General features: G+C 52.4%; 1 protein-coding gene across 1 annotated transcript; it reads right to left on the reverse strand.

The window, feature by feature from the left end:
- Positions 1–1,303: 1,303 nt before the first annotated feature.
- Positions 1,304–14,558, reverse strand: LOC133343084 (gamma-aminobutyric acid receptor subunit beta-2-like). Its single transcript, XM_061552572.1, has 10 exons — positions 14,295–14,558; positions 13,190–13,339; positions 11,723–11,811; positions 10,591–10,658; positions 9,887–10,107; positions 8,097–8,179; positions 7,801–7,938; positions 7,508–7,660; positions 5,778–6,025; positions 1,304–4,046 (listed from the first exon to the last, which is right to left on the reverse strand). The coding sequence occupies exons 2-10, from the start codon at positions 13,270–13,272 to the stop codon at positions 3,468–3,470; spliced, it is 1,662 nt and encodes a 553-aa protein (XP_061408556.1). The 5' UTR covers positions 13,273–13,339; positions 14,295–14,558; the 3' UTR covers positions 1,304–3,467.
- Between the last annotated feature and the right edge of the window lie 618 nt (positions 14,559–15,176).

The raw sequence follows: 15,176 nt of genomic DNA on the forward strand, positions 1-15,176 counted from the left end.
TACCGGTGTCGTTGTCTCCCGCATTGGCATCAGCTGCCCCACCCACGCTACTGCTGGTGCTGCTGAGACACTTGGGCTACGCCCATCTCCAAACCTTTATAAACAGTTTGCCTTTAGAGGCTAACCCCCCCTTTTCCTGATGACGACCGCTTGTGTTGCGATCGCAACATCGTGGCTTTTTTCAGGCTACAGTCTACATTATAGACTGCCAGTACACTCACCGAGGTTAAGAACCAGGCTACAGTCTACATTATAAACTGCTAGTACGCTCACCGAGGTTGTCTACATTATAGACTGCCAGTACACTCACCCAGCTTAATAGCCATTGCTACAGTCTACATTATAGACTGCCAGTACACTCACTCCGATTAAGAACCAGGCTACAGTATTATTTTTGTATTCACTTTATTTTTATTTTTTCTATCTACATGACTTTACCGAAAGAACCAAAGAATATTCATTCCTGCAGTCACGAAAGTTTCAAGTCAAAAGATTAACACCCAGTTTAACAATTTCAAACACGTCTTGCAGATCCAGAGGAGGTAAAAGTAATGGTGATGAACAAATTCCTGCGGAGGGAGCGGGTAGGAACGTTGGGTTGCTCGGCTAGCCCCACCCCTCCCCACCCAGCCCCACCCTCCCCACCCAGCCCCTCCCCACCCTCCCCTCTCCACCCAGCCCCACCCCTCCCATTTTTGTATGCACGACGGACGGACACAATAATCCCCTGTGGGCTGGTGGAACCAGGTGGTTCCTACAAGTAAAAAATGTCCTCTCAGATGGCCGTGTGTTCAACGGAATATATAAGAAACAAAATAAAAACATTTTACGTGGAGAAACAAACATGGGAAGGCGGACTGTCTGCTAATTTCAAAACTGGACTGGCTATGGGTCCAAACGGGATTGTGAGGGGTCGCGTTAATGTGGTCAATGTTTCTCCACGTGGTCACAGAGGGCTTAGTGTGGGCTCTGCACTGACCTCGTCCCGACATCTCCTCCGCGCTCCTCGTTCGGCGTGAAGGAGCGGCACGACGACAGGAGGTTAAGGGTCATCTAAGAGGTTTAATGCAACACAGGACAATGTACATTTGATTCTGGCCTCACTGCAAAACATTTCATAGTGGACTTGGATTTCTTCCAGTGTGCTTTATCAATACAGTATTATACCTTTATTATAGTCATAGTTCACCTGTTACATGGGACATACGAGTACGGTAAATACACACGCGCGCACAAGGCGTGAACTCGTGACGACGTCGTCCACTGATACCCCCCCCCACCCCCCACAAAGCCACAGTGCCCCCTCCGCCCCTCACCACCCTCCTTCAGCAAGCCACTGCCTCCCTCGTCCACAGTTCCCTCTACCCGTGCTCCATGCTACGATGGTGGCGGGGGCGTCCGTTTGATCCGCTTTGTGTTTACAGCGCAAGCCAAGTCTACACACTTAAAAATATATAAAATACGAGAGGTTCGCTGGCCTCGGCTCGTGGGGCCAAAGGCGCGATGCCGGGAGATCGCGGTCCCTCTCGTGGCATGATTGGGGAGCAGCGAGCGCCGTGGCTGCCGACTCAATTGGTGGAGAGGATGAGTGCACAGAATCGGACGTGCGGGGAGTGTGCCCAACGCAGCGGTGCACGTTTCAAGTGCACGTGCACCTCGGCATTAAAGGGCTCCTCTCGTTCTGTCTCGAAAACGGAACGAGGCCAGATCGCAGAATGAACCAGAACCGCATCGAGAAACCTCCCAGGATGTGAGGGGATGGTCCTAAAACTTAAAGCTTTTAAAACAGGGCCCTGACCAAACATCCCAATGCTGAAACAGGCCCTGCAAATTACTCAACTGGGATTACACATTGCCATTTCGCCGTTTGGCTGAACGACTGCGAAAACCTGGCAGAACCCTCCTGAAAAAGAGTCTTGAGACTTGACCAAGCTTCCTGGGTAGATGAACATAATATGAATAAAAATTAATACTTTTTCGCTGGCAAATATCAATAAAATACCAATTTTTCAGATCTCAATGGGAGCGGAGTGGGGAGCGACTGACCCCATTGCCCCCCTTGTATCCACCACCAGAACGAACTGGGTGGACGATGCAAGAGGTCACTGCTCATGAGAGATGCTGCATCCCTTCCACGTCTCTCACCCTCGCCCATACATCTCCCAGCGTGTGCTCGGGCGTGTGGGATGTGTCCCATGATCCACGCCTGGGTCCGATTACTCGGAGCTCGCCACCCCCACTCCCATCGCTCCCCAGTCTCACACCCTGTCCAGCACGTCTCTCTAACGTTACAAAAACTTCAGACACGGTACAGCTTGCTCTACCGCATGGTTAAAAACACCTCATCGTTTCATTGAGCCGTCGATAATGCGGTAATATAATGGCTAATACGTTTACACCACAGTATTTGAAATTAAATGTAAAGTATCTTCTATGAGTTGTCTACATGGGTATGCGTTCATAGATTACACAGACTAGAGACAATTAAACACAGGACTGGGGGAAAAGCGGGGTTCATTTGAAGCCCAGATGGTTAACCCCCTTGTACTGCATCATATCAAACAGTGCATCTTACTCAGAAATAGCCCTAAAAAGTACATGGCACATAAATGCTTTAAAAAAACACCAATATTTGTGGTGAGAGGTGCTCCCCGAGTGATTACGATTCGAGTCACTTCCCACGGTTAAACAACGCCAGCTGTGTGCAACCACGGGCAGCCTGTGACAGCAGCGTTGGACCGAGCAGTGCGGCTGCTGCTGCTGCTGCCGCCGCCGGTGTTACCCTAGCAAATGCACGTGGCAGCCTCTAACACAGATTCAAAGCATTTCTTGCTGCACTGGGAAACAGCAATGTTTCGTGGTGACGGGGCTCTTTCTCGAGAAGAACTCGTCGTGGGGAACAACACTCGTCGCTGTGAGGTTGGTTTGTCCACCTGTACGAAAAACGTGTCGCCAGGGTTGAGTCAAAGAGCAGGAAAGTGTGTCTCAGACCCCGTGCGGAGCGGAGAGACAACGTTCCTGAATTTGTTTCTAAAAACGTTTAACATAAATGGCACGATACGGTGGTGTAGGGGCACGACATGGTAAATGGTGAATATTGTATAAGCAACCATAGATGCAGTATATACATTGTGTATTTTGTGGTTAAATGTCACCGTTTCCCATTGACGTTAAATCATATTCTGGAGTTAGAGCAGGATATTACCGTGTCATAACTAGTTTGCTTCTATGGAAAAACACTAGTATTTTCTGCTTGGGAGGTTTCCGTTTTCAAAGGGCTTTGTGTGAGTGGGACAGACATGCATGAGCAGACAGTACTCGCTGGCTCTCGCCGTGTCTCCAGGTGACTCGATGTATCCATGTGACTTGCCGCATGCTCTAACCATCTGCCAAAAAGGTATGCTCGGCTTGACAGACCTCGTCAGTGCAGCCAGCGGCAGCGCCGCGCGGCCTGACCGCCCGCCCCGTCACTGCACATAGTAGAGCCAGTAGACCGCGTTGAAGAACCCGAAGGTCACGGGGAAGATCACGCGCGACCACTTGTCGATGGCGTTGACGTTGCTCAGATCCGGAATCTTGATCTTGAGCTGCGAGGTGCGGCGCTGCAGCCTCGTCTTCTTGGCGCCACCCTGGCCACGCTGCAGCGTCCCGCGGCCCCGCTCGCCACGGGCCGCCCGCTCCAGCGTCTCGCCGCCCCCCTGCACCGGCTTGCGCAGCTGCACGCCGGGGTGGTGGTGGTGGTGGTCGAGGCCCAGGCCGGTCGCACGCGGGTCCCCGGGGAGGCCCGGGTGGCCGTAGCCAAGCGGGGAGCTGCGGGATTCCCCCACGAGCGCCGAGTGGCTGAGACCCAGCGGGGTGTTGCGCATGTCGCTCGGCAGGCCCGGGTAGCCCAGGCCCAGCCCCATGCCCCGCATGTCGCCCGCGAGGCCCGGGCGGTCCAGGGAGAGGCCGGCGGCTCGCACGTCGCACACGCCCTCCCCGCCTGGGCCGCCCATCTCGTTGCGGATCTCCAGACTCGTAAGCAGGATGTTACCGTGGGCATCCACCTGCGGCGAGCAACGGCCATCACGCCCAGCGAGCGATTTCAACTTTCACGTTTCTTTGGTTTAATTATTCGGTGAGAACTCACGAAGGCAGGATAGGCTCTCATTGCAACGGTGAGTTGAGTCATCACAACGAAAAAAGCAAAACAACTAACAGAGTTCAGCAATGAAGCAAATATAAATCAGAGCAGAGACGACAGAACAAATTTAAACTACTGCACAACCGGAACACGAATGTGAATAGACTTTCTGTCTTGAAAATTAACTCTGACAAATGCCTTGGAGCGTTGCGAGTGTGGATAGAAAATTCAGCTCCTGTGTTGCAGCGTGCACCAACTACAATGCAACTACAATGCACTAGCAACAACTACAAGTGGATGAAAACAAATAAGCAAACAATACACCTCCTTGGCTTTCGCGACCAATATTATTCATAATCAACTTTTTGGGTTTAGATCGCGTTATTTATAAATGTGTCGTAACCCTCCACCACCCGACACGGCCAATCAGTAAAAAAGTGTCACGTTGACACTGGATGCAATTACCAGTGAAACGTCGTACTCAAATTGTAAATGTTGTGGTTTCACACTTCAACACACCGGTGGGCTAAAGCAGTGAACTATTTGTCTTTTGTTCATAAGAAATGTGTCTGTCTAAACAGAGATGCTTTGATACACATTCCATGAGCCACGTGGGTTTCTAAGAGTGCAAGTGGTCAGCAGCATTGTTGAATGCAAGGAAACCCTTGACTGATTTGAACATTCAGCATCTCATCAACTTATGTATTTAATTGTTTATATTCCCCACGATGATGCCGGTTATTATTTTATTGTAAGTCGGGGATCTCAATCAAAATATGCGGCTACATATTGGCTATAATCAGGCAGAACTGGACGCACTGGGTGGGACACTCATTACACATAAAGTGTTTTCCACAAATGAACCGCAATACCTTGCTGATCTCGTCAAGGAGCATAATCTAACAAGCGAACTCCGGTCATCCTCGCAGCGGCTATTGGCTGGCCATTTAACAAAGGCAGTCACTGCATCGCACACTTTCAGATGCACTTCTGCGGCCTTCTGGAATGCTCTTCCTTCCATTATTCGGAAGCCACTGAAGCTATGCACTTTAAAATCATCTAGATTGAAAACTAATTTCTTTAAAACTGATTTTTATGTTTAGTTTGTTGTCATTCCCCGGCACCTTTGATTTGCACAATTGGCTACGTACAGTGCGAATGGAGGAGAGCCAGATGCCCAGATAGGCATTGGAGTGGTCACTACGAGTCCGGCAACCGAAGAGTAGATGGAGTTGGTATACTGTAAGGATAGATCTATGAGTCCGCGTAGCTGTCTGTGTGGATCTACTGGCCTCTGTAGGAGTCTATAGTTCTCTGTATGAGTCAATGGCGCTCTGTGTGGGTCTCTTGGTCTCTGGGTGAGTCTTTAGATCTCTGTGTGAATATATTTTCCTCTATGTGGGTCAAAGGGCAGATGGTGTGGGGAGACTGTCAGGGCAGATCTTGGAGGTCACTACTCACTTCCTGTGCAACAGCCGTGGGATCTGGCTCAGGGTGGAACACATCAGTAGCTCGGAGGCGTGGTGGCACCAACGACTTTGGCTAAGATGACATCTCGATTTTGAAATCCAAACTTTACTGAAATTCCCCGACCCGCGCGACATACCCAACTCGCGCCACCCTGGTGCTCGTAGCTGTCCCCGCGGCCCCTCACCTTGCTGGTGTCGGCGGCCCGCGGCTTCTCATTGTTGGCTCGAGCGATCCTCTCGGCCGCCTTCTTGGCGCGCTGAGGCCCGCGGCCGAAGAACAGGTAGTTTACGGCGGCGTACTCGAGCAGCGCCAGGAAGACGAAGCAGAAGCAGCCCATGAGGTAGATGTCGATGGCCTTGACGTACGGGATCTTGGGCAGCGTCTCGCGCAGGTGAGTCGAGATGGTGGTCATGGTGAGCACCGTGGTAACGCCTGCCAGGAGGGAGCGAGTTCAGCAGAATCATTTGTTGATCCGCCTCTTTGTCTAGGAGAGCTTCCTGTCTTTCCAGGAGGACCCTGCCAAGAATTTGCAGTCGAGGGTGACATTGCTGCCGTGTGTGATTCCAATTGAGTCATTTTGTGGATACTTTTTCAGCAATAAGATGTTAGGCCAAGATCAGTTACGTTGCATGTGTTTAGCTATGGAAAGAAACTGGAGGACCCAGAGAAAAGCCACGCAGAACAAGAGGAGAACATACAAACTATACAAAGAAAGGTGCCCAAGTCATAAATTGAACCCATTCACTTTTTGCTGTGACGTGCAAGTGTCATCACCGCGCAGCCCTGTGGGGCAGTTTGACAATGCATCTCAGAAATTATTTGGGAAATAAAGTATTTATCCTATTACAGAAACAAAAACGACGATGATGCGCCATGGCAGGCATGGGTGTGGTTCACACAGTGGCAGTGTTTCCACTGCATGCTAAGTCGCCAGCAACAAACTGCACTGTCAAAGTCTTGATTTCGACAATTGCTTGGGGAACATGACGATGCGAGGAGGGAATTACAAAGTGAAGCAGTGTGAGGGAAGATGCAGAAAGAAAAGTGCTGCGACCTGCAGTGTGGTGGGTGAGTGAATGTTGTTGTGATTCTGCAGTGTGGTGGTTTAATGCAACATGGATGAGACAAAATCATCCGTCTGGTAGACTTGGTCCTATCTACGTGACTTTACCAATAGACCCAAAGAGTATGGGTATAGTAATCAATGTGAGGTTCACGGGGACAGTGACCGCCATAGTAGCAAAATAAGGTGACTTCAGTGAGCGATTGTAGTAAATCAATGAGTGCTGGATCATGAATCACCCTGACTGCTGCTCTACTCTGAATTCTATCAGATGCAGCATTGCGGTAGGAACTGGGCTCCCCACCCTAGATGTGACAGCTGCAGCAGGATTCCATCTCAACAGGATTCAGCCACACGTGTGCTCTGTGCAGCAGCAGTGATCATTGTTGAGAGTTAAAGAGGAAAGTTTCGGCACAGAAAAGGAAGCTAAACAGAAAACGCTGACACAGACTCCTGTCCACGAGCACCTCGCATGCTGGGCAACAATCCACACGCAGCAGTGTCTGTGAGTTTTAAGCACTTATATAACAAACGCTTATTCATGCAGCAAAGCAACACTGAGTAGTCTGAATACCTTTTTTTGGAAGGTACTGCTACATAGGGATGTTTGGCCAATACCAATTATGTTGTGGGCGTGTTTAGCGATGGGAGGAAACTGGAGAGGCTGGAGGAAATCCGTGTAGAACAAGAGGAGAACGTAAAAATACACACTGAAAAGCGCCTGAGATCAGGAATTGACATTGGGCCATTCCTGCTGTGGGGCACGAGTGCTGCCCCTGCGACACCGCCGACGCCGCGCTGCCGCCCTGGCGTGCGGGTGACCGTGGCGGGACGGTGCTGTGCCACCATACCCAGAGCGACTCGTGCGGCGGACGCGTCGTAGTTGATCCAGAAGGAGACCCAGGAGAGGATAGTGATGAGGATCGTCGGCATGTACGTCTGCAGGATGAAGTAGCCAATGTTTCTCTTCAAGCGGAAACTCAGGGACAGCCGAGGGTAAGAGCCTGCGTCCAGCACAAGCACACGCCATCGCACGTTATCGCACATCATTCCACCAAACTTTGGCACAAAACTGTGCAATTGATACGAGTTGGCCGTACTAATTGTGCAGCCGATCCTCGTGCGAGTCATGAGCGGGCCTCACCGGTGGCGAACTGCACGTTGCGCGACACTTGGTTGTGCTTGACAATGGTGAACTGCGGCAGCTTAATCTCCCCCACGCCCGTGATGGCCGTGTCGCCTCCTCGCCAGTAGAATTTAATGTCTTCCGTGGTGTAGCCGTCTGGAGAACGTACGCACAGAAGTACACGTGTGTGCTATGCTAGAGTACACGTGCCGGGTACAAGAGTACGCGTGTCGGATGTTTACTGGACATGTCTCTATGTCAGGAAAAACCGGTTAGTATTTTTGTTTAATAAAGCAATTTGTCGTCTCACTCACAGCTCTCGATCTCCAAGGTACAGTTCTGTTCATCGAGGGGGTATCGCCGCAGATCCATCATGCAGGCCGCCGTGGTGGTGATTCTGAGATAGGGGTGTATTAGCGGTGCTGTGCTCACCCACGTATGCACGCGCTCACAGACACAGGCGCTGTCACACGCTCTTCTTAAATGCGCAGTGAGCGGTACCCAGTGGCTCACCAACAGAAGGTTGCAGGTTCAAGTCCTGATTTGGTCGACAAAATGAGCAAAAGTAGTTATCCTATGGATAGACTCACGGCCACGATAGGAATGAGGAATTTCCACCGCTGGATCTGCATACTCTAAACAGGAGATATACACTGACTCAAGGCTCATTTGAGCAGCAGGAAATCAGTTGGACATTTTAGTAGACTGGAAAAGACAGGTGACTGGTCACCACAGTCCTATAATGGATGTGGTGTGCCGGATGCGGGTATATTTTTTAGGTTTTAACGGGTTGAGATGAAAGTCGCTTGCAGCAGCCAGTGCAGCGGTGACGCGATGGACGCGAGCAACGCATGGCGCCGCTAGAGGAACACGCGCCGGGGGCCAATGCCCAAGAGGACATCTGGTGCCAGGCTATGCTGCTGTGCCACCCCAGGGACCCCCTTGCAATCGAGATGTCCCATCTCAAGAGATCATGCAGGTGGTAATACGTGACCTGGGGTCAGCTCCACACGGAGAGCCCTGCTCCCCTGCACACGCAGGCGCTGCATTCGTTTAGCTAATTAGTGGTACAATGGCGTGTCCGTTTGTCCTTGATGGGTGCTAATGCAAGGCTCCTGGGTTCAATGCGACACAGCGTCACAAGGGAGAATGCGCCAGTCAAGTGAACCACGTTGATGTTGCTGTTTATATTGAACTGTCAATCATTAAATATAACTGCATGTGTCCATATAAGATCATGCGTGATACGATCTAATTTCACGGGGTGTAGGGACTGGTAAGAGCTTTAAACCCTGTTAATGTAAATGTGCAGCGTGATGTCCTGCTGCTCGCCCTGAGCCATATCGAGGCATCGATGCTTATCTCCTGTTCACAGCCTTGGAGAGTCAGTGGTATAATTCCACATCCCTATGTCAGGGATGAGTCTCTGTGTAAGACAACCGATGTTGACTTCCACGCAAAGTAGTGCTCATTGTATGGACCCAGGGGGGATAATGGGCTGAGTCAACCCTCCCCCCCACAACTAGGATTGAACTCACAACCATCCGATTTGTAAGCTGTTAGCTCTACTGCTGAGCCACTCGATCATGCCACACTCATACACGGTCCAAAAACTAAACACATTCGTCAAAAACACTGTTGCCTTAAAATAAAACAATATACAGTATAATTGGTGACGTTTCATACAATGACCCTTCTTCATCACACCCAGAAGACAGAGTGAATAATACTGCAATGTACACCATGGGGCCCTGTTCAAAATAAAATTAAGGATTAGCATAGTGTACAGTGAGCTCACACTCGCCTCAACGCGAATAATACGTTTAGCCACTTCCTATGACAATTCCTCTTAATTAGTGTTGAGTGGTAACTGCACAGCAACATGAACATTCACAGGAAATGGATGTATCATTTCGGTTTAGAAGTGCATCACTCAAAAATGTCTTAAATTCCACTGAGACAGTTCTTGCCCCGACTCCCTGCGAACTCTCCACCCAGGTGCCCTGCTCACGCTCCACCACCGGTTACCCGGTTACCCGTGCACCGCTGCTGCGGGCACAGCTGGCTGACCGTCGTCGTCCCGGGCCCTGCCCCCGCGTCTCACCTGAGGCCGTAGAGTACCGTGCCGTCGGGGTGCAGGCGGATCATGCGGTTCTTCACTGTCACCACGTGCACAAACGACTTCTTGTCGTTTAGGAAATAGGTGTCGGGCACCCAGAGCTGGTCAGCCACGCGGTTATCGAGCGTGAGGTTGAGAGGAATGTCCGTGTAGGAGAGGCGCTTGTCCTGCCAGTACTGCTGGAAGTACATGGTGATGGTGTAGTCCTGGGGTGGAGAGAAGGGAGAATGGAGACGCGCATCGCTCTTGTTCCACGTGTGCCCACCCACTAAGGACATGCGTCACGCACAGAGGCGCACGCTACATTTTTATTTTAACACGGTTGCTGAACGCAGGCCCAAATACCCAAACGCGCCAATCAGCCAGGAACAAACAGCAACATCAAAGTTGTAATCGATAAATAATTTACACAGTTTTTTAATTGCACGAGCTTGTTGAATCAGAGCTTTGGGGACATGCGTCGATGGGAGAGAATTCCAAGATGGAGCAGTATGGGGGGGGGGGGATCAGAAAGGGAAGGGCTGTGACCTGCAGTGCGGTGGCGGCGGTGGTTGACTACAGAGTAGAGAGGTCGGGTTCACCGAGTCCTCAACAAGTGCAACGTGGAGGCGGCCGGCCTTCGGTGACCGAATACGCCTGGTGGGTCATCAATGACTCTGGGACGGAGGTAACGAAGGAAAGTCACTCACCATGTTCACCTCGGACACCATGTCAATGCTCGCGATGTCAATGTTCATTCCCACAGCCACAGGCGTCCCTAGACATGGGCAGCCGCACGAACAAAGACAGAGATACCCTCGTAGCCTTAGCAGACTGTTGAGGCAAGTGCTGTTAGCGAGCACACGTGAAAGCCGACACCATAAGAGGGGGTGGGTGACCAACACCCCGCCCGGCCGCCTTTGTCTCCCGAGTGGCGATGTTTACACATCTCACCAGGTACTCAATTGAGGCTGAGTCGACCTAGGGAAGGCCCAGAACCGCGCACGAACATACACATAGAAACGCACGGGACACACACAGATGCACGCGGAGATATACAAAGCAAATGTCGCCCGTGTAGCCTACACAGGCTGTTTGGGCAAGTGCTGTGAGTGAGCACCAATGAATAATGGCAGGGTGCACAAGGGAGTGGTGTGGTCGGTACGACGCCTGGCCGCCTTTGTCTCTCCTTGTGCTGCTGTTTACACACTGCACCAGGCACTCATTTAATATGGAAGTTTGAGGACTCGTTAAGATAATTACTCCTTATGTTATCAGAATAAGAATTTAAACTGGTGGAATCTGATGAGCTATGAAGCTCTTTTTCACGGATGTCCAATATAGGCATGGCCAGGATTCGAGCTACCGGGTTCTTAGAGCATTGCGCTCCCGAGTACACTACCGCTCCTCAATACAGCAGTACACGTAGCCACACATACCACGCATAACACACGTGTCCGTCGTGTCGACATTGCTGTTCCTGTTATCACGCTTCCCGACTGTATCAGGACCGAGTTTCTCACTCCAGACTCTTTGTGGACAGCCAGAGCGAGAGGTACAGTATACTTAATGTGGTATACCGGCTGTGCAAATGTACATATCGCGTGGTAGTGGCAGTTATCAGACATGTGCAGGCATCTGGCGATCATACGCACAATCAGCCAGTCGATCGAGAAAAAAGACCGCGTTTATTCAACTAAGTCCAAGGGTTACTACACCCACTCGCAGTATTAACCAGGGCGGCCTTCCACAGAAATGAACCGCGAACCTCCGTAACAATCGGTGAACGCGCTGGGCCCCAGATCGCACGCGAGATCGCGATTTCGAGTAAGCGGGCCTCACCGCCAAAGTCGGGTCGCAGCCGAATGTCGTAACCCTTGAGCAGCTTGTCCACGGTTTTCTTCACCACGGACACGTTCTTGGGACTCACGCTGCGCCGGGCGTGCCGGTGAATTCGTGGGTGTGCGGGGTGAATGCATGTGTGTGTGTGGGGTGAATTCGTGGGTGTGTGTGGGGTGAATTCGTGGGTGTGTGTGGGGTGAATTCGTGGGTGTGCGGAGTGAATGCATGGGTGTGTGTGGGGTGAATTCGTGGGTGTGCGGAGTGAATACGTAGGTGTGTGTGGGGTGAATTCGTGGGTGTGTGTGGGGTGAATTCGTGGGTGTGCGGAGTGAATGCATGGGTGTGTGTGGGGTGAATTCGTGGGTGTGCGGGGGGTGGTGAAGGGATGGTATGCGGGGTGAATTCGTGGGTGTGCGGAGTGAATGCATGGGTGTGTGTGGGGTGAATTCGTGAGTGTGCGGAGTGAATGCGTGGGTGTGTGTGGGGTGAATTTGTGGGTGTGCGGGAGGTGGTGAAGGGATGGTATGCGGGGTGAATTCGTGGGTGTGCGGAGTGAATACGTGGGTGTGGGGGGTAGGCAAGACCACAATTATTCACGGGTAGATTGCACTTGGACAATCGATAACGTAACCGTGTCATAATTTTAACACAACAAAGCCAACGTGCTGTTATATTAACGTGACACAAAACACGCGCAGACGAGACGAATGGAAATGGTGGCTTCTAAGACGCGGGTAGAGGCGGGATGGGATCTCTGCGTGCGATGTTCATCGGCGTTCACGAGACATGGAGGCGCGATGTCGGCACAGACTAATATCTCTGTTCCCATTGTCCTCGCGGACACTGAGAGGCAGTACAATGTTTGTCCGATGTTTCACCTTCACCAACTCACGCAGGACACAATATGTGACACCACCCAGCCCGCTCACTCTCCCACTGAGCTCGTCTATTGTTTAATGAACGCTCATCACACTCGTCAATTCACAATGTGGCTCTACAAGGAAACAACATTTATACATAGAGCGACGTTTTGGGAAATGGCCATTCTGCATGAACGAGTGTGAGCGTGAATGAAATATCAGATATTGTTCAACGTCAACATCCACGCTAATCGCTGGGTTACAGACTGTATACACTCTACATACACTGCCACAATGCTAGTGATGTGATATATGGAACAGCATTGATAATAATGATATGAATGCCTCTAATAGCTGTCGTGACGTCGAGTGCATTGTTCCGCTGTAGGGACACCGTGGCATGACAGCGGCGGTGCTGCAGCGCCTTTCCCGTGGTGCCTGCACGTCGCGGTATCCGTGGCGACAAATCTGCGCATTGGTGAAGGGGGTGAACACATTGGTCGACCCTTTGGTCCCCGTGACTCGAGCACGCCCCATATGCCCGTGCCCTGAACCCCCTCGATCCCCTTGGTCCCACTTGACCCCCCTCGGTCCCCTCGGTTCCCACCTCAGAGTCCCGCACGCAGCCACGAGTAGAACCGTGGCGAGTGGCCCGTCCAGGCAGCTCCACGCGCGGCTTCCTCGCCCCATCACGGCTCCTCCTGGTCGCCTCTTCCTCCCCGGCTCCTCGTGGTGTAGGCGCAGTCAGGCGTGCGTCCTTGGGCGCATTACAGAGCGAGAGATGCGATCAGAGGCTTCTGCTGCTTCGACGTCAAAATCTCACGGCCGCCGTCGAGAGCCCGTGGCGCGCGACTCGCAGAGAAAATGGAGGTTCACGGTACGCGAGCGCGATCTCGCGTTGCGCAGCGCCGTGTCGACGTTCCGTGACCTGCAGCAGGAGCAGAGGTAGCAGCGGCGCTTCTCGTGCGGATCCTGCAGCAAAAGCAGCAGACAGAGATGGGAGGGGCGGGGGGCGAAGATCCCCCAACCTCACCCCTCGCTCCTTTATCCTGCACACTCACATATTCATCTCACACACTCTTACCCCGCTCACAACCCCCACGCGCAGCACACCCCCATACTCCACACAACCCACACCCACCACTCCCCCCCCTCCTACACACACCACTACCCCCTCTTACACACACACCACTACCCCCCTCCTACCCCCCCCCTCCTACACACACACCACTACCCCACACAACCCACACCCACCACTCCCCCCCCTCCTACACACACACCACTACCCCCTCCTACACACAAACCACTACCCCACACGACCCACACCCACCACTCCCCCCCCTCCTACACACACACCACTACCCCCTCCTACACACACACCACTACCCCCCTCCTACACCCCCCCTCCTACACACACACCACTACCCCACACAACCCACACACACCACCCCCCCCCTACACACACACACCACTCTCCCACACAACCCCTCCCCCTCCTACACTCCCCCTCCTACACACACACCACTACCCCACACGACCCACTCCCACCACTCCCCCCCCCCCCTCCTATACACACACACCACTACCCCCTCCTACACACACACCACTACCCCACACACCCCCCCTCCTACACACACCCCACTACCCCACACAACCCACACCTCTACGCCGCACCCCGGTGCACCGCATGCCCCGACCGTGGGAACCCGAACCTTCTTCCCTCGTGCTGCACGTGGTGCTACTGCTGCTGCTACTGCTGCTGTTGGTGCTGATTCTGGTGATGGTGACAGGCGGAGGAGCGGTGTTCTCCCTGCGACGCACGCAGCGCGCTCCCTCGGAGCGGTGGCACGGCCCAGCGGTAGCGAGTTCGCCCGCTTGTTGCACAGGTTCACGGTTCGAATCCAACGGCCGCTCTGGTTATTAATACGAGTGTTTACCATAATACATGCGCCGTCTGTTTTACAGTGGGTATCTTTCACAAAATCATGTCATTGCGTGCCGGCGTCGTGGTCCAAATTTCAAGAATTACCCGCAAATGACTCATTACGAGACACACAGCACCATTGCCCCCTACTGGCAGACCACAGCTTGCTGGATCGAATGACGACCTCTCGTTCATCACCTTTCTGGCATTCTCTTGTTTATGCAGACATTGAACGCGCTTCCTCTGTAACACACTGCCGCTGTTCGCCTCTTAAGTTCCAGTAACGTCACCTCGGCGCAGGTGCCAGGCTATGTGCACCATGTGTCGAAGGCCGCATGAAGTGTAGAAGGCTCGCTGGCAGGCTGTCACGGTACAGACTCAGATGCCATCGGTTGACTGAGAATGACTGGCAGATGCACCATCTGTGCTCCCCACTGTGGCACATCGCTGCTTTTTAGCCGCCCGGTGCTCCGCGTGTCACCGATGTTTGTCGTGAGCGGGAATCGAACAACTCCCTCACACACAAGCGTGGTGATGATACTCGGCTCTCGACACGTCATTTTTGGATCCGAATGCCGATATGGTTGGTGTTGATGCTGAGACCACCGACAGTCCAGCCTGCAGTCTACACGTGCAATAGAGCCTTCGACACAACCAATCATCTGTGGAG

Source organism: Lethenteron reissneri, chromosome 16, assembly GCF_015708825.2.
Source record: "Lethenteron reissneri isolate LAM-NWPU_2019-01 chromosome 16, ASM1570882v1, whole genome shotgun sequence".
NCBI classification, from domain to species: domain Eukaryota; kingdom Metazoa; phylum Chordata; class Hyperoartia; order Petromyzontiformes; family Petromyzontidae; genus Lethenteron; species Lethenteron reissneri.